Source organism: Terrapene carolina, unplaced genomic scaffold, assembly GCF_002925995.2.
Source record: "Terrapene carolina triunguis isolate 2854851 unplaced genomic scaffold, T_m_triunguis-2.0 Scaffold242, whole genome shotgun sequence".
NCBI lineage: Eukaryota > Metazoa > Chordata > Testudines > Emydidae > Terrapene > Terrapene triunguis.
Genome location: NW_020664593.1, coordinates 3,046,548 through 3,065,930, shown reverse-complemented (window position 1 = coordinate 3,065,930; position 19,383 = coordinate 3,046,548). Strand labels below are relative to the sequence as shown.

Below are 19,383 nucleotides of genomic sequence, written 5' to 3'. Positions count from 1 at the left end.
CAATTTAGAACTGTTTACATGAATAATTCTTTTGTGAAGGGGCTGTTTCACCATAGTCTCTTATACAGATGGCACATCCAGTCAGGTCTGCTGAATTTTGGGCACCGCCATCTCCACCAACGCCTCTCCTCTGCCTTCCTTCATCAGTTGTACCTTCCTCTGGCTCAGACACGCAGCTCTTCACTCCAGATCAGTAGTTTCTCTGTAGAAAGAATAGGTTTCCAGGTGGTGGTATAGGCATATCATAAGGCTTTTTTTTCCATTTTGCCACCTGAAACTATTCCTTCCTGATCATGCTGACCTTCCCCTTATGGGTACACAGAAGATGTCCAGCTGACATGGGATCCAAGATCGCTTCTAAGTGGCTCCGCAGCAAGCTTCTGAGGAAAGGGGCCTGTGAAATTCTCCACTCTACCAGTAGCATCAGTCCTTCCCTGGTATGGCTCCTTGACCAAACTTTTGAGGAGATCTGCAGGGAACAGCGTGCCTTTCTTTGGAAATACAGAGAAAGGTCATTGAATGAGGTGATGGGAATCTCCAGTAAACCCCTAGCAGGGGATGCCTTTGCAAGATACCCAAAAACAAATTGGCAAGACATACACCATTCTGCGACCTCTGGATCTTCCACTTCCACATAGATCTGATGTCCAATTCAGCAGAGCAGTCCTGCAGTCACTATTTAGTTAGTATTTCTCAGAACCACCTCCTGGATGGTCATTGCTGCTTCTTAATTTCTCCAGAATAAGGATCCATTTGGACAGTTCACAAAGGAGAAAAATCAATAACTTCCCTTGGTAACTGTGGTTCTCCACAATGGTTGCCCATATTGATTCACACTTCCTGCCAATCTTCCCCTTGCCCATGAAGTCTTGGGTTAAGGTTTCCTGAATTAGGGAGAAGAAATGCAGGATGATTATGCCCACATCCTCTTTTACATCCTGGGAACCTAGAGTGAGGGGGAGGATGGAGCAATCCACTGGACAATGATTGCTAGAAGCTCCTGAGCTCACGTGCCAGAGATGTGGTTTTCCAATGAGCAAGAACCTTATGTTATCTCATTGTGATTGCCTGACTCTTGTCTGTGGACAAGGGAAGATCACCCATCAATGCCATGAGCATGTCAGTTCTGTGCTGTGCGCTAGATTTCCCTCTTCATAGGAAGTGTTAGCAATCTCTATTTGTAGGGGCCCCAGTTGCCCTCAGTTTCTTTCACCAGCCAGAAAAGGCCCGAGTCACAGTCATTGGTGGAAGCATACAACTGGGTATTTCCCTACCAGCTTGGGGACAGATGGATTGTTTTCAGATGCTGGTATTGAGATGTTAATGAGTAACCATCTCTAATAGCAAAAAGCAATGATAAATGTGCTTTTATTGTTAGAAACAGAATTAGTGTTATCTATTTAAAAGCAATGAAGTCTAAGTAGCTCATTTTAATAAATTGTAACTTAGATTTTTATTTACTTCAGTCATTAGAGGTGCGACTTCAGTATGATGTAGAAGATATCATTACTCCTGAACCAGAAATAATTCCTCCGTTTCCTGATGCCTCATCCCAACTTCCTTCCTTAAAGAGCCTTTCAGGCAGTACCAACACTGTGGCATGTGAAGGAACGATGAAGGACAGTATCCCATGTCTTAGGTAAAGTAATGCACTTATTTAAAGACTTACCCTTCCAAAATGCATTCTACTCATTCAAATAAATCATATTTAACAACTTATTAATGAATTGGAAAAGGAGGATAAACAATATGTTAATATAATTCATAGATGATACTAAACTGGAATCTGTGGCAAACAGCAGTGAAATAAATAATATAAAGGGGTTTAAAATGGTTAGAAATAGAAATATTTAATATAAATTATTAAATGAGACAAAGACAATTTAATACATCAGGGGAAAATAATCTGAAATAAAGATTAGGAAGACACTTGATAAGCAATTACGCCAAAGAAGACTTTGTGTTGAGAGAGGCCTATAAATTAGATCTGGACTTGTAAACTGATATGAGAGCAAAAGAAAAAAAAAGGTCCAAAATTTTTAACTGAAAACAAACAAGCATCTCAGCATGCATCAGCCTTTAGTTTACAGGGGAAAGTATTGTCTTTTGTGTTGACAAAGTGATCTCCATAAAACAGTCATGTCCAAAACTACCAGTATGTGCACTTCCTCTGGTATGGAGCTACGATCTTCCTTTGAGGAAAAACTTGTATGTATTTATAGAAGAAAACTATGTATTTATAAAACAATAATAAAAAGCATAAAGGTAATAACATGAGATAGACGTGGAGTTACTGGCTTAATATGGGGGGAGCAAACTAGTGGAATGTGGTCTAGATTAAGTTAGTATTAGGTGGATGTACAAGTGGTTGAAAAACCGTACTCAAAACGTAGTTATTGATGATTTGCTGTCAAATTGGGAGGACATATCTAGTGGGGGCCTGCAGGGGTCTGTCCTGGGTCTGGTACTATTCAATATTTTCATTAATGACTTGGATAATGGAGTGGAAAGTAGGCTTATAAAATCTTCGGATGACACCAAGCTGAGAGAGGTTGCAAGCACTTTGGAGGACAGGATTAGAATTCAAAAGGACAAATTGCAGAATTAGTCAGAAATCAACAAGATGAAATTCAAGAAAAGTGCAAAGTACTACACTTGGGAAGGAAAAATCAAATGCACAGTTACAAAATGACTAGCTGGTAGTACAGCTGAGAAGGATCTGGACGTTATAGTGGATCACAAATTGAATATGAGCCAACAATGTGATGTAGTTGCAAAAAAAGCTAATATAATTATGGGGTGTATTAATAGGAGTGCCATATATAAAACCCAGGAAGTAATAGTCCCACTCTACTCTGCAGTGGTGAAGCTTCAGCTGGAGTAGTGTGTGAAGTTCTGTGTGCTACACTTTAGGAAAGATGTGAACTAATTGGAGAGAGTCCACAGGAAAGCAACAAAAATGATAAAAGTTTTAGAAAACCTGATTTATGAGGAAAGGTTAAAAAAGCTCAATGTGTTTAGTCTTTAGAAAAGAAGAGTGGTGGTGGACCTGGTAACAGACTTCAAATATGTTAAGGACTGTTATCAAAAGGATGGTGATCAATTGTTCTCCATGACCATGGAAGGTAGGACAAGAAGTATGGGCTTAATCTGTAGGAAGGAAGATTTAGATTAGATATTAGGAAAAACTTTCTGTTTATAAGGATAGTTAAGCATTGGAATAGGCTTTCAAGGGAAGTTGTGGAATTTCTATCAGAGGTTTTTAAAAACAAGTTAGACGAACACCTTTCAGGGATGGTCTAGGTATACTTGATTCTGTCTCAGCCCAGGGGGCTGGACTAGATGACCTCTCAAGCCCCTTCCAGCCCCACATTGCAGAGATCAATGTTTATTTTTATTTTAGTGCATTCATAATTACTTTAAATATTATTAAATATGTCTCATTTTGTTTCAAAATCAGTTTAAATAAACAGTGACTGACAGCTCTGTCTTTTGGGCTCCTGAAAGTAATGTTTTAGAACATAGAAACATCATCTAATTAGCATAAGAAAATATATGTTGTTTATACATATGTGGCTGTATTCACTTTGGCACCCATCAGTCCATCCTTATTCAACAAAGCAGATGAACTTTAAGAAGGTGCTTACTCTCACTGATGTCAGTGGGAGACGCAATGGAAAAAGGAAAAAAACAAAAAAACAACCCAGGGTGATATCCTGGCCCCACAGAAGTCAGAGAGTTTTGCCATTAACTTCAGTGGGGCTAGGACTTTACTCTGAAGTGTTTTGTTGTTTGTTTGGTTGTTTTCCATGGTTTGAACTTCTCTGTCACTATAAAGCATTTCCATGAATGTAATATATATTTGAAAAGATTTTTTGATACTAGAAACATTAGGCTCTTATTTCAAAATGTGAATGGAAAAAAATTATGTATTTGAAAAAATCAGAGAAGTGATGAGAATATTGAATAGTGAGGTTCCTGTGAAGGCTGTTAGAACACAATAACATTTCCAGAACTGCCTTGGTGGAGTCTTTGCTTATTTGAGAGAGCAATGTCATCACTGTCATCAAAAAGTAGCTGTAATAATAAGAAGACTCTGTTTCCAGACTTCCAGTGTCTCTTCAACATCCAATTGTCTTTGTCAACATCCTGGAAACATGCTGTGGGGAGAGGGGGCTCCAGCTCACTCGGCCCCTGTCCCCAGCAGATGGGGCGGTAGCTGGCAGCCCCCCACCCAGGTCCTGCAGCCGGGGACAGGGACCGAGCGAGCTGGAGCACCTCTTCCCCCCCAGCATGCTTGGCCCCTGTCCCCGGCAGCTGAGCCCGGGCAGGAAGTGGGCCGCTGTTGCCTCCTAGACAGGCTCTCCTAGGCAGAAGCGGCTCCGTCCCACTCCCCGCTCAGCTGCCAGGGAGAGCGGCCAAATGTGCTGGAGGGGAGGCACAGGGAGAGAAGGAAACATCCCCTCTCTTCCCGCAGGTAATGTGGAGCGCAGAGAATGCTGAGGCCCCAGGCTGAGCAGGTCGCCGGCCAGAGGAGAAACATGGAGCAGTCACGTGTCCTGCCCTTTAGCTTGTGCCCCCCCAGTATGGGGAGGCACCAATCATCTATGCGTTCCAGCATGTTTGGGCTCCACCTGTTAGGGATTCCAATCTGTTCTGGGCTCAACATATTAGGGATCAGTCACACTGGCTCAATAATAGCAAGGTTCCATAGCTTCTCAGAATCATTTTTCACTTTTGACTTTGTGTGGTTCCAATTCTTTGTTGTAAATTAGAGCAAGACAGGTTTCAAAAGAGACTGTAACAGTAGTGCCATCAGCCTGTAATCGGTCAAATGCCTCTGAAACTGTCTTCAATTACTTTTCTAAGTTTAGTTCCTCTCTGTAGAGAAATGTCTGTTCAGAAATCTCTCCATTATGGTCATATACTTCATAGTTTGTTAAACTAACATATTAAATGGAAGAATCTCCTTGGGGACAGGCTGGCTAGAGTAGTCAGGAGGGGATAAAATTAATAGCAAAAAGGGACGGTAAAAAGAGGGAAAATGTGAGCATTTAGCCCAAATTTGAGATGTTGAGAACAAAATTAATCAAGGAACCAAAGAACATGATGAGAAGAAATTCTTTAATTGCCTATACAATAATGCTAAGAGCCTGGCTAACAAATGAGGAATAGGAATTGCTCACTTGATCTAGTTGATTTTATTGAAACATGGCGGGATGATTCTCACAATTGGAATGTTAAAATCAATGGTTCTAACCTATTTAGAAAGGATCAAGTGAGCAAAGGGGGAGTGGGAGTGGCACTTTACATCAAAAATGGCATTACCTGTTTCTGAGTCACTGATAACTTGGAAGAAAATTATCTTGAATTCTTATGGATCAATGTCCTAACAGATAAAGCACAAAATGGGGTACTAGTAGGTGTTTGCTACAGACCACCAAATCTCATTAGAGAACAGGATAAGCACCTCCTTACACACTTATCTATAATGTGTAGGGGAAAAAACTGTGTGATCATGGGAGACTTCAATCTGAGTGGCATAAACTGGAGGTCTCATGCTGGCAATACTAAAACATCCATGGAATTTCTAAACATTATAGATGACAAGTTCCTAATTCAAAAAGTGCTGCAGCCTACATGAGGGAATTCTGTATTAGACCTTATCTTAACGGATAAAGAAGTTAATGGTAGCTTAGGTACAAGTGATTATGACTTGATCACATTTATAATGTCAAGCAGAGTAAAGTCTAGACCAGCAATATATACACTTGGTGCTTTAATAGGGCCAATTTTCCAAAGCTGAAAACAATTGTGAGCCAAATCAGCTAGGAGAAAGAATATATGATAAATATGATCATAGAATCATAGAATATCAGGGTTGGAAGAGACCTCAAGAGGTCATCTAGTCCAGCCCCCTGCTCAAAGCAGGACCAATCCCCAACTAAATCATCCCAGCCAGGGCTTTGTCAAGCCTGACCTTAAAAACCTCTAAGGAAGGAGATTCCACCACCTCCCTCGGTAACCCATTCCAGTGCGTCACCACCCTCCTAGTGAAAAAGTTTTTCCTAATATCCAACCTAAACCTCCCCCACTGCAACTTCAGACCATTACTCCTTGGTCTGTCATCTGCTACCACTGAGAACAGTTTAGATCCATCCTCTTTGGAACCCCCTTTCAGGTAATTGAAAGCAGCTATCAAGTTCCCCCTCATTATTCTCTTCTGCAGACTAAATAATCCCAGTTCCCTCAGCCTCTCCTCATAAGTCATGTGCTCCAGCCCCCTAATCATTTTTGTTGCCCTCCGCTGGACTCTTTCCAATTTTTCCACATTCTTCTTGTAGTGTGGGGCCCAAAACTGGACACAGTACTCCAGATGAGGCCTCACCAATGCCGAATAGAGGGGAATGATCACGTCCCTCGATCTGCTGGCAATTCTTCTACTGAATGATAATTGGGAATCATTTCAGAGCACCTTACTAGATGCCCAAAAAGCCACAATCCTACAAGAGAGGAAGAAGGTTGTGCTGGTTAAAAAACTGACCTAGTTTAGAGGAGATGTGAAGGCAGCTGTACAAAATAAAGTGTCCGCAGGTTCAGCCGATCGCAGCTCCAGCCGATCGCAGCTCCAACTGGCCGCAGTTCGCCATTCCAGGCCAATGGGGGCTGCGGGAAGCAGCGCAGGCTGAGAGATGTGCTGGCCGCCACTTCCTGCAGCCCCCATTGGCCTGGAACGGTGAACTGTGGCCAGTGGGAGCTGTGATTGGCCGAACCTGCGGACGCTGCAGGTAAACAAACCGTCCCGGCCCGCCACCGGATTTCCCTGATGGGCTGCGTGCCAAAGGTTGCCAATCCCTGGGCTAGATAGATAGGAAGGGGAAATTAAAGGTAAAGCAACACTTTATGTGGCCTTTTAAAGCACAGCCACTCTTGAATTTCTCAGATTTTATCAATCACCACTGAATAGAATCCCCCATAATAATATTTAATTTAAGAACTTATCTAGTTAGGATTGGGTTACAGCAGGATCTACAGATCTGGGTCCATGGACACAGAAATTTGCATCCCAGGAGCTGCATGTGTGATATGCAGGAGGAGGTACAGGAATTAACCATAGGCATGACAGAGAGCAAGGAGTACCACAAATAATTTTACAGGGTTGGTTCTTTATCATTGGATTGGAACTAGAGCTTGGTTGGAAAAACTTTGACACAATCATTTCATTTTCCATCAGAAAATGCAGTTCCACTGAAATAGAAATTATTCACAAAGTGATTGTTGATTTGGCAGAAATTTTGTTTGGGTAAAAATGGGAAAGCTATTTCCGACATTTCAACACTTTTTTGGAATGAAATGTTTAAATTTTTTTCTTTTGAAATGACTTTTTGTTTCTAAATTGTTTTATTTTCTACTATATATTATAAAATTTTAAAAAGTTGAATTTGTAATGAAACAAAACAATGTTGTTGAAATGAAACATTTCAATTGACCCAAAACAAACAAACAAAAATTTGAAATTTTCTTTTGTGGACAATTTTGACATTTTCAGGTTTCATTCCTAATCTGAAACCTCATTGAAACCCTCAATGAAATGAAATTTTTCTTCTCTACACAGCTCTAATTGGAACATATAGTCTTAATCTACAATTATATTAAAAGTGTGGTGGGAATTCCTCTTCAGTGCTGATCCAGTCCTACAAGGGAAGTTGGCTTCACTATTATCTCCTTAGGGTAAATAGTTTCTATTATTGTGCCCTAATCGTTTTGTTTATGTGTTTCTGTTTTGTGTCCCTTTTTCTTCTTAGTGTTAAGACTCGACCTGTGCGAATGCCTCCTGGATACCAAGCAGAACTTGTTATTCAGTTGGTGTGGGTGGATGGTGAGCCTCCACAACAAATCACCAGTCTGGCCGTAAACTCAGCCTATGAACTGTAAGTAACTAAAAATCATGTTGTATTGATTTATTCTTTACTCAGATAAGCAATGTATGTTTTAGTTATACTTTAAAGTTCCCTGCAGACACTTAAAAGTCACCGTGAAAAATCAAAATTTGCTTTAAGCTTGGGTTCTTGGGTAAAAAATTACAAGAACAAGTAACCCGCATAAAGGATGTAATATGAGAAGTTCATCTGACATTCTCATGATCGCATCTTTCACATATATCCCTGTCCTTTTAATCAAAAGATAATACCTTTCTGAGTTATAATTTTTTTAGGATATCTTAAAATAATCACCAGATTACCTGCAGATGGCACAAGGGGGTATAAATTAGACCTCCCGGTGACACTTTGATAGAAGGCAGGCACTGGTGTCACTGCTGCCTTCACTTGGGTACTTGTTAGACGGGACAGTTTTCGTTTATGGCTAGGTCTCCACAGAAAACCAGCTGGAAAAGGTTGTGGTGGGGATGCACTGGCCATGTATCCTTTCCAACCAGCACGGCCCATTTGATTCCATTTAATACTAATGGGTGTTGCACGTGTGCATCAAATCAGGAAAAGAGTTTTTACAAGTTTGTTTCTGGTAGAGAAGATATCACTCAGGTATAAAGGTATAGGTTGGCGTTTCCATGGGGGCCTCCGGGAATTAGGTGCCCAGCTCTTAGTGACTTTCAGTATAAATTTGAGCACTTGCCCCTCAGAAGCCCCTTTGAAAATCTCAGCTATAACGTTTGTATTAGTGTGAAAATATTTGTCTGTCCTGAGGTACTAGTCAGCTCCTAGTCATGAAATCTAGGAATTTCATTAATTTTACCTTTGCCAGAATGCATTTTTCACAATACCTAGGCAAACTTCACCTTTGACCCTTCCTGATCTCATTGAGTGCACCCCTTTCCAGGTCTAGCCATCACCTGGTTCTGGGTGGAATCACTCATTTCTCCATCCTCAGTCTGGGCCCTGGTTTGCAGTGCCCTGGTACTAACCATGATTACCTCAGCACTCTGATTTATGGCCAGCAGCTGCAATTCTGTTCTATTCTCTGGGAGCAATGACAGTGGTAAGCAGCGACCAGGAAGGGTGCTGGAACAGTTTGCATAGTGGGGATGCTGAGAGTCATTGAACCAAACTGTAAACCCTGTATATGGTGGAAACAACTTAAAGCCAGGGAGTGCGGCAGCACCTTCAGCGCCCCTAGTTGCAGCACCTAGGGTAACCAGCCAGCCTCTTTGAAGCAAAATATTGCTTATTTAGAACAAAAGCATTTCAGAGAATACAGATCTTAAAAATAATGAAACTGATTGTATGCATATTGAGCTTTTCCCTAAGGTTTACCATTCCCTTGATCTGGGAAGGCCCGACTGCTTTAGACTGCCTCCACAGAGTATCTCTGTCTCAGCCTGTCTCCCTAGGCAGCTTTTGACAAGTGACAGCCCCTTCTCTTCCTCGGGATACTTTCTAACTCTTTAGTGTTCTTTTGATCTCTGGCCTCCCCCCCTGGGAAAACAGCTGTCACTTCATCCTAGAGCCTGGAAATAGGCCATTATCTTGTAATTTCCCCCAGTGTTTGTTGGGAGGTTGCTTATGTGGGACCACTGTATTGCCTTCCTGTTTATTCTTCCCACAGCCCCCTATTAAATTAGATCAGTGCAGTCATACGGGAAATTCTGATAACCCACCATCGTTACAGGGGCGCTGGAACAATTTTTATAGTGTGGGTGCTGAGAGCCATTGAACCAAACTGTAAGCCCTGTATATAATGGAAACCACTTCAAGCACCCTTACTTCCATCATCTATGCCTAGTTATACAGTAACTTTATCTCACTGAGCAGGCCATGTACAATAGTCATACCTTTATTACATATCCATGTTCATACATAGAGTAGTACATAGCAGCTCCACAGCTGTCACACCATTACTACAGGTACAAAGCATGTATAAAAACAAAGGTTAAAAAACACCTTACACTCAACAAATATAAGGCAGTTGATGTGTTGTGAAATTCAATATATTTCACTTTATTTCTGTTTACTTTGAGCTCTTGCAAGCTGAAAATTAGAAATATTTACACTTTCATGCAATTAAAGAGAATCATCACACTACTGGTTTTCATTATAAAAGTAGAAAAAAGTGTGGCAAAATTCTGCAGGTATATCTTAGTATATTTTAAAATATATAAAAATATTAAATTAAATTTAAACAATGACTAGCTAAGAAGGCCTTTCCTGAAAATGAATGACCAGTTTGTGTGTTCCCTAGCCCTCCACCTGAGCCCAAGGTCCTCAGCCCCTCCAAATATTAACTGCCAAGAAATGTCTGATCAAGATTTTAGCTTTGCTATTATGAAAAATATTAAATTAATTAATGAAAAGCACAAGCATTCCTCCCTTCCCCCAAAATATCAGCTTTAAGAAGTTGAATGATATGCTGCATGTAATATGCAGTTTCTTTCAGTGCCAATCCTTTCTTAGCAGTTAGCAAGTACAGTTGCCAGTGGGAAATAAGAAATTCACTCTGAACTCTTCATTAGGTTTATGATTGCATACAGAAGACATAGGGTATGTCTACACTACGAAATTAGATCGAATTAATAGAAGCCGGTTTTATAGAAATCGGTTGTATACAGCCGATTGTGTGTGTCCCCACATAAAATGCTCTAAGTGCTCTAGTCGGCGGACCGCGTCCACAGTACCGAGGCTAGCGTCGACTTCCGGCGCATTGCGCTATGGGTAGCTATCCCACAGTTCCCGCAGTCTCCGCCGCCCATTGGAATTATGGGTTGAGATCCCAATGCCCGGATGATGCAAAACAGTGCCGCGGGGGGTTCTGGGTACATGTCATCAGGTCCCTCCCCCTACGTCACAGCAACGGCAGACAATAGATTCGCGCCTTTTTACCTGGGTTACCTGTGCAGACAACATACCACGGCAAGCATGGAGCCCGCTCAGCTCAGCTCACCGTCACCATATGTCATCTAGGTGCCGGCAGACGTGGGACTGCATTGCTACACAGCAGCAGCAGCTAACTGCCTTTTGGCGGTAGACGGTGCAGCATGACTGGTAGCCTTCATTGGCGATCTGGGTGCGGGCAGCTGTGGGGCTGGCAGCCGTAGGGCTGCATTGCACCAGCCCCTTGCCTTTTGGTAGAAGATGGTTTATTACGACTGGTAACCGTCGTCATCGTACTGCAGTGGCTGTCAATCATGGGCACCCGGGCAGACAATGATGGTTATCAGTCGTAGTATGCTATTTTCTGCCATGTGCCCTGTTGGATCATTGCACGTTAGCAGAGTCGTAGTATGCTATTTTCTGCCAAGTGCCCAGTATTGTCTGCTAAGCACCCAGAAGAGGCCGATGGCGATCTGGGTGCTGGCAGACATGGGGCTGGCAGACGTGGGGCTAGATTGCTACACAGCAGCAACCCCTTGCCTTTTGGGCAGTAGATAGCATATTACGATTGGTATCCATCATTGTCATATTGCAGTGGGTATCAGATCGTGCAATAGACCTGAAGGCTTACTGCCAAGCGCCCAGTATTTGCTGCCAAGCACCCAGAAAATGCCAAGGGCTATCAGTCATGCTGCACCGTCGTCTTAAGATGTAAAAAATAGATTTATTCTGTATTCATTTGCTTCCCCCCTCCCTCCCTCCTGTTAAACCCTGGCTTTTGAGTTCAATCTTTGGGGGGGGGGCATTCTGTGTGACAGTTGTTTGTGTTTCTCCCTGATGCAAAGCCACCTTTCTTGATTTTAATTCCCTGTACCTGTACGCCATTTCGTCACTCGTCCCTCCCTCCCTCCCTCCCTCCCCTGGTCCGTCAGATACTACTTTCGCGCCTTTTTTCAGACCAGACGCCATAGCTAGCACTTGGATCATGGAGCCCGCTCAGATCACCGCGGCAATTATGAGCACTATGAACACCACGCGCATTGTCCTGGAGTATATGCAGAGCCAGGACATGCCAAAGCAAAACCAGGACCAGGCGAGGAGGAGGAGGAGGCGATTGCAGCACGTCGACGAGAGTGATGAGGAAATGGACATGGACCTAGACCTCTCACAAGGCACAGGCCCCAGCAATGTGGAAATCATGGTGTTCCTGGGGCAGGTTGATGCCGTGGAACGCCGATTCTGGGCCCGGGAAACAAGCACAGACTGGTGGGACTGCATCGTGCTGCAGGTGTGGGACGATTCCCAGTGGCTGCGAAACTTTCGCATGCGTAAGGGCACTTTCATGGAACTTTGTGACTTGCTTTCCCCTGCCCTGAAGCGCCAGAATACCAGGATGAGAGCAGCCCTCACAGTTGAGAAGCGAGTGGCGATAGCCCTGTGGAAGCTTGCAACGCCAGACAGCTACCGGTCAGTCGGGAATCAATTTGGAGTGGGCAAATCTACTGTGGGGGCTGCTGTGATCCAAGTTGCCAGGTCAATGAGAGACCTGGTGATATCAAGGGTAGTGACTCTGGGAAACGTGCAGACCATAGTGGATGGCTTTGCTGCAATGGGATTCCCAAACTGTGGTGGGGCGATAGACGGAACCCATATCCCTATCTTGGCACCGGAGCACCAAGCCACCGAGTACATAAACCGCAAGGGGTACTTTTCAATGCTGCTGCAAGCCCTGGTGGATCACAAGGGACGTTTCACCGACATCAACGTGGGCTGGCCGGGAAGGGTACATGATGCTCGCGTCTTCAGGCACTCTGCTCTGTTTCGAAAGCTGGAGGAAGGGACTTTCTTCCCGGACCAGAAAATAACCGTTGGGGATGTTGAAATGCCTATCGTGATCCTTGGGGACCCAGCCTACCCCTTAATGCCATGGCTCATGAAGCCGTACACAGGCAGCCTGGACAGGAGTCAGGACCTGTTCAACTACAGGCTGAGCAAGTGCCGAATGGTGGTGGAATGTGCATTTGGGCGTTTAAAAGCGCGCTGGCGCAGCTTACTGACTCGGTTAGACCTTAGCGAAAAGAATATCCCCATTGTTATTGCTGCTTGCTGTGCGCTCCACAATCTCTGTGAGAGTAAGGGGGAGACATTTATGGCTGGGTGGGAGGTAGAGGCAAATCGCCTGGCCGCTGATTACGCGCAGCCAGACACCAGGGCGGTTAGAGGAGCACAGCATGGCGTGGTGCGCATCAGAGAAGCTTTGAAAACCAGTTTTATGACTGGCCAGGCTACGGTTTGAAACTTCTGTTTGTTTCTCCTTGATGAAATCTCCGCCCCCCCCACCCGGTTAACTCTACTTCCCTGTAAACCTACAACCCCACCCTCCCCTACTACCCTCCCCCCTTCAAGCACCACTTGCAGAGGCAATAAAGTCATTGTTACTTCACATTCATGCATTCTTTATTACTTCATCACACAACTAGGGGGATAATTGGAAAGGTAGCCCGGGATGGGTGGGGGAGGAGGAAAGGAAAAGGACACACTCCAATTGAAAACTTTAAAACTTATTGCTATGGAAATCATCTAGGGAGTGAGTGGGTGGCCGAAGGCCCCCCCACCGTGTTCTTGGGCGTCTGGGTGAGGAGGCAATGGGACTTGGGGAGGATGGCTGTTGGTTACACAGGGGCTGTAGCGGCGGTCTCTGCTCCTGCTGGCTTTCCTGCAGCTCAACCGTACGCTGTAGCATTGGGGAGGAGGGCTGTTGGTTACACAGGGGCTGTAGCGGCGGTCTGTGCTCCTGCTGCCTTTCCTGCAGCTCAACCATACGCTGTAGCATATCAGTTTGATGCTCCAGCAGACGGAGCATGGACTCTTGCTTTCTGTGTGCAAGCTGACGCCACCTCTCATCTTCAGCCCGCAACTTCCTCTGTTCCTCCCGCGATTCAGCCCGCCACCTCTCCTCCTCAGCCCGCGATTCAGCCCGCCACCTCTCCTCTCGCTCATATTGGGCTTTTCGATAATCAGTCATTGACTGCCTCCACGCATTCTGCTGTGCTCTGTCAGCGTGGGAGGCAGTCTGTAGTTCTGTAAACATTTCGTCACGTGTCCTTCGCTTACGTTTTCGAATATTCACTAGCCTCTGCGAAGGAGAGACATGTGCAGCTGGTGGATGAGAAGGGAGAGGTGGTTAAAAAAGACACATTTTAGAGAACAATGGGTACACTCTTTTATGTTACATTTTGCTGTTCACATTACACAGCAGATGTGCTTTTGTTACAAGGTCGCATTTTTCCTCTTATATGGAGGGCCTGCCTGTTTGGTGTGAGAGATCACTCACGCAGTGCCAGGTCACAGATTTCAGCTTGCAGGCAGCCATGGTAAGACACAGTCTTTTGGCATTTTTAACTTTCTTAACATCTGGGGATGGTTTCAAAGAGTACTGCTATCATTAACCATACCAAGGACCCGTTGGGTTGGCCATTTAAAATGGGTTTGCGATGTAAAAGGAGGGGCTGCGGTTTCAGGGTTAACATGCAGCACAAACCCAACTAATTCCCTTCCCCCCCCCCACCCAATTCTCGGATGATCACTTCACCCCTCCCCCCACCGCGTGGATAACAGCGGGGAATATTTCTGTTCAGCAGACCAGGAAGGGGCACCTCTGAATGTCCCCTTAATAAAATTGCCCCATTTCAACCAGGTGACCATGAATGATATCACTCTCCTGAGGATAACAAAGAGCGATAAGGAATGGATGTTGTCTGCATGCCAGCAAACACCGGGACCATACGCTGCCATGCTTTGTTATGCAATGATTCCAGACTACGTGCTACTGGCCTGGCGTGGTAAAGTGTCCTACCATGGCGGACGGGATAAGGCAGCCCTCCCCAGAAACCTTTTGCAAAGGCTTTGGGAGTACATGAAGGAGAGCTTTCTGGAGATGTCCCTGGAGGATTTCTGCTCCATCCCCATACACGTTAACAGACTTTTCCAGTAGCTGTACTGGCCGCGATTGCCAGGGCAAATTAATCATTAATCATTAAACACGCTTGCTTTTAAACCATGTGTAATATTTACAAAGGTACACTCACCAGAGGTCCCCTGTGTGCCCTCAGGGTCTTGGGTGAGTTCGGGGGTTACTGGTTCCAGGTCCAGGGTGATAAACATATCCTGGCTGTTGGGGAAACTGGTTTCTCCGCTTCCTTGCTGCTGTGAGCTATTTACATTATCTTCATGCTCATCTTCCTCATCCCCAGAACCCGCTTCCCTGTGTGTTTCTCCATTGAGGGACTCATAGCACACGGTTGGGGTAGTGGTGGCTGCACCCCCTAGAATGGCATGCAGCTCCGCGTAGAAGCGGCATGTTTGCGGCTCAGCCCCGGACCTTCCGTTTGCCTCTCTGGCTTTGTGGTAGGCTTGCCTTAGCTCCTTAATTTTCACGCGGCACTGCTGTGTGTCCCTGTTATGGCCTCTGTCCTTCATGGCCCTGGAGACCATTTCGTTTACTGCTTCGGAGTTCGGCCAGCACTGATTCATCTCCCCATATGGCGAGCAGATCCCGAACCTCCCGTTCTGTCCATGCTGGAGCTCTTTTGTGATCCTGGGACTCCATCACGGCTACCTGTGCTGATGAGCGACCTGTGCTCTCCACACTGAGCAAACAGGAAATGAAATTCAAACGTTCGCGGGGCTTTTCCTGTCTACCTGGCCAGTGCATCTGAGTTGAGAGTGCTGTCCAGAGCGGTCACAATGAAGCACTGTGGGATAGCTCCCGGAGGCCAATAACGTCGAATTCCATCCACACACACCCAATTCCGACCCCCTAAGGCCGATTTTATCGCTAATCCCCTCGTCGGAGGTGGTGTTAAGAAACCGGTTTAAAGGGCCCTTTAAGTCGAAAGAAAGGGCTTCGTCGTGTGAACGTGTCCAGGCTTAATTCGATTTAACGCGGCTAAAGTCGACCTAAACTCGTAGTGTAGACCAGGCCATAGAAATTATTTATTTGCCTTTAGGTCTGGTAGTAATAATCTTCTCTTAATTATATTGTTCCTCTGTCAAAGGTATTATTAAGCCTCCTTCTTTATAGTCAATATTGTATAGCTGGAATGCATAACACACCTATATGCATTGTTGTTGCCATGTGTGTCCTGAGGAAGAGCTCTGTATAGCTCAAAAGCTTGTCTCTCTGAACAGCAGAAGTTGGTCCAATAAAAGATATTACCTCACCCAACTTGTCTCTCTAACACATCTATAGTTAAGTTTGGCCACTGTCAATCTAAAGAGTTTTTCTTTTGCGGTTGCTTATAACTTTTTCAGACTTTCATCGTTGGGGTGAAATTTTCTAGGTCTGATCTCTGCCTGAGGGGGTCAAGTGTTTTGGGAAATTTGAGCAAAAACAGTTTAACTGTTTTCAAGTATAAAGAAAGTGGGGGAAATCCTTTTACCATTATAAAAAAAATCTATGACCTTTAGCTCACAGATGTGCCTTTTGTGTGGTCTAATTAAAATCCATTTGATTTGGACCACTTACAAAGTTTTTTAAAAAACATATGTTGAACTGGTGCACTGATTTTTTTTTTTAACAAGTTGGTAAGGGTTTCTTTTACTAATGATCTCCCAAAATTCTGATGGCACCCCACATGAACGTGTAAGGAGTTTGAGTAGGTTTTTCTGTCTCCTAAGTTGAATATGAAACCTCACCTGTCTAGTCTGAAGCAGCTAAATTATGGAAGTGCTTTAGAAAGAATAAAACTGAGAACCAATAGAATAAAAACCTACCTAATTCAGGAAAGCTTAATTATGCTCTTCAGACTGGTTAGAGGTCATTAATGCTTTCTTGAAAAAAATTCTGTCAGAAACCCAGACAGTGGTGGCCAGGCTTATATCTATTATGCTGATATGCAACCTATATAGATATTTATCATCGGGCCTGCTACCTTCTTTGCCACTTCAGAAATTCTTCCTCAGGAAATCTGTTTTTTGGGCTCCATTCAGTTGTTTGACCATAGAATATGCCAGCATAAGAGGATATGTTATAAAGCAGTGCTCACAAGCAGTGGGTTTATATTCTTAGGATGCTGTGATGGGGTGAACAAACCCAACACTAGGCAACAAGGGGTTAAGGAATTACTTTGGGTCCAGCCAGCCCCACCCCACCACACTTGTAGGAAATGCTCCAACTGGAGGAGGAGTTAAAAGATGGGGGAACCGCTCATTTGGTGGCAGACCAAGGAAGAGAGCAGACCTGCAAGCTGCTGCTCCCGGGAAGGCAGAATCTCTCCCTAAGACAACTGCCCAAAGGTCCCTTCCAGAGAGAAGGGAGGACCTGACACAGAGGCAGCCTGACAGAGCAACATTTCCCTCTCCCTTCATATGAACTCTGGACTTTGGTAATCCCTTTTGTTTTCATTTGGACTACCCCAGCAGGGGAGAGCCCTTGGACTGAGCTGGCGCTGGAGGCTGGACCGTACCACAGGAGGAGGCAGCTGCCACTTGAGAAAGAGAGTTACCACACTGTACACTGACCCCAGAAGGTGCTTTGTGGTGAGCAGGCACCCTTCACACCACCTTAACCCAGCCGGCAGCCTGGGGACAGTCACAGGTGGGGAGATAGGAAATGGCCCAGAGAGGGGCTATCCCTTAAGCAGCCTTGGCTGTCAGATCACTGACAGCCCTCAAAGGGCCCTGGGTGGGAGCCTGGTGAAGTGGGAAGGTCTGGGCTCCCCTACCAACAACCTCCCTGCAGGTCATGGGCCTTAGCCCTGACCACCAGAGGACACTACCTGACCAACCAACCTCCGAGTGAGGACCATCAGAGATGCACTCCAGCACTTTCCATGAGAGTGATGTACATCATGGCCAAAAGACAATATTCGGGCAGACTGGATGAGTTACCAGACCCAAATCCCTGGAGAGTGTAATCTCAATTAGGAGGTATTCTCTTGATTTTTCTTTGCCAGTGAGCTTTGCCATGTGTGGTCGACCACCAGACACACTGTAAACCATGATTAGTCTTACATTAGCATGGGTGCCTATCTGTTCCTCCCCTGTTTTCATGAATGTTCTGACCACCTTTACTGTACCTCTCTGTCTTTGCTTTCTGGGCCTGATCGTCCTTATGCTAAACCAATGCCAGAGACGACTCCTTTATATTGAATGCCTCATGCAATGTCCCATTCCCTTAAAAAATCCTTCTTACAACAGTCAGATGGCCTTGAGGGTGATAAGGACTCGTTTCTCCTGATTTTCTCCCGTAGCCAAATGCTTGGCTATTAGCAGGAAACATTCCTTCCTTGGTCCTTACTATTGTATTTAGAGTATTTTTTTAACGGTTGCTCCCAGAAAGATCTCACTGATCACTACCTCTTTACATGTTTTTTATTTTTATTTTTACTGTGTTCAACAAAGGCCTCAGGCACATAATTTTCTAGAGGCAGATGATTAGCACATCTGCTGTCTAAAATCACATAAAAGACATTGTGTTTTGTTCACGCTCCAGTCTTCTTTTTCTACAGTGCTATGTTGCCTCATTTTGATCCCTTTTACTCGCTTAGTACAAACTGGTCTTTTATTTATGTAGGAACATAGGACTTGCTTTACCAGCTTAGCCCAGTGGTCCATCTAATCCAAATCCCTGTCTCTGACAGTTGGTAGTACCAGATACTTCATAGAAAGATTCAAGAATCTCCATAATGGACAATAGGGATAGTTTCCTTGTAAACCCCCATCAGTTAGAGGTTGGCCTATGCCCTGAAACATGAAGGTTTGTATACTGTATACAAAATGTTATCCTGTCTCATATAATTGTGGATGTTCTTATTTAACCCAACAAACCCTTGTTGAAAGTCTAAGGGCGGATCCATGGTCGGTGGTTGGAGCATGCTGTCAGTGCATTCCTTCTGTGAATGTTCTGTTATAGTTAGTTGTTGTTAGTAATAGCGGTACTCATTTTGGCTTCCTTGGACCCCATTTTCTTTATTTTCTATTTGTTCCTGCTCTCAGTAGTCTGAACTCTGGGCTTAAGTGGTTCTGGGGGAACTTATGCCAAGGTCCCCTGGCTTCAAGCCCTACTCTGGGTGTCCCAGGCCGTTGGCCATGAGTATTCCTCACCCTCACTGTCTGAAGTGCTTGGGCGAGAGTCAGGGACAGGTATCTGATTTGACACGGCTTCAAGACAAGAACTAACAAGCTAAGAGAAGAGCATCTCAGATACATTTTCATGGAGACACCCTTCCCACAGCATTGGATCCACCTCAGTCGGATAGAGGTCATTCCTCAACACTCTGTCCAGGAGTGTTCCCCCAGTTTTACCTGTGAATGGAGACAGGAGAAATTCCCCCTCATCAGGGCATTCCTCAAAGAGAGACAAGTTCTTTGCGTACCCTCAGCCTCTGAAGCCTAAGAAGAGAATGGCTTTGACATCCTACTCCTCCTCGCAGTATGAAGTGGGTTCCTATGTCTCCCACTTCAGGAAATCTAGGGCATCCTCCAAGCAGTGACTGCTTAAGACAATCTGCTGCCCTGCAGCTTCCTGAATGCCCCCTCCTACCTCCTGGTCAGT

The 19,383-nt window shown here is 44.7% G+C and overlaps 1 protein-coding gene across 1 annotated transcript in view; it reads left to right on the top strand.

Moving 5' to 3' along the window:
• The window catches only part of STXBP5L (syntaxin binding protein 5 like), a 418,796-nt gene that overhangs the window by 317,127 nt on the left and 82,286 nt on the right, over window positions 1–19,383 (top strand). Inside the window, exons 16-17 of the mRNA XM_029912782.1 lie at window positions 1,467–1,639; window positions 7,806–7,931. Of these exons, the coding sequence (XP_029768642.1) occupies window positions 1,467–1,639; window positions 7,806–7,931 (299 nt within the window). The remainder of the gene's footprint in view (window positions 1–1,466; window positions 1,640–7,805; window positions 7,932–19,383) is intronic.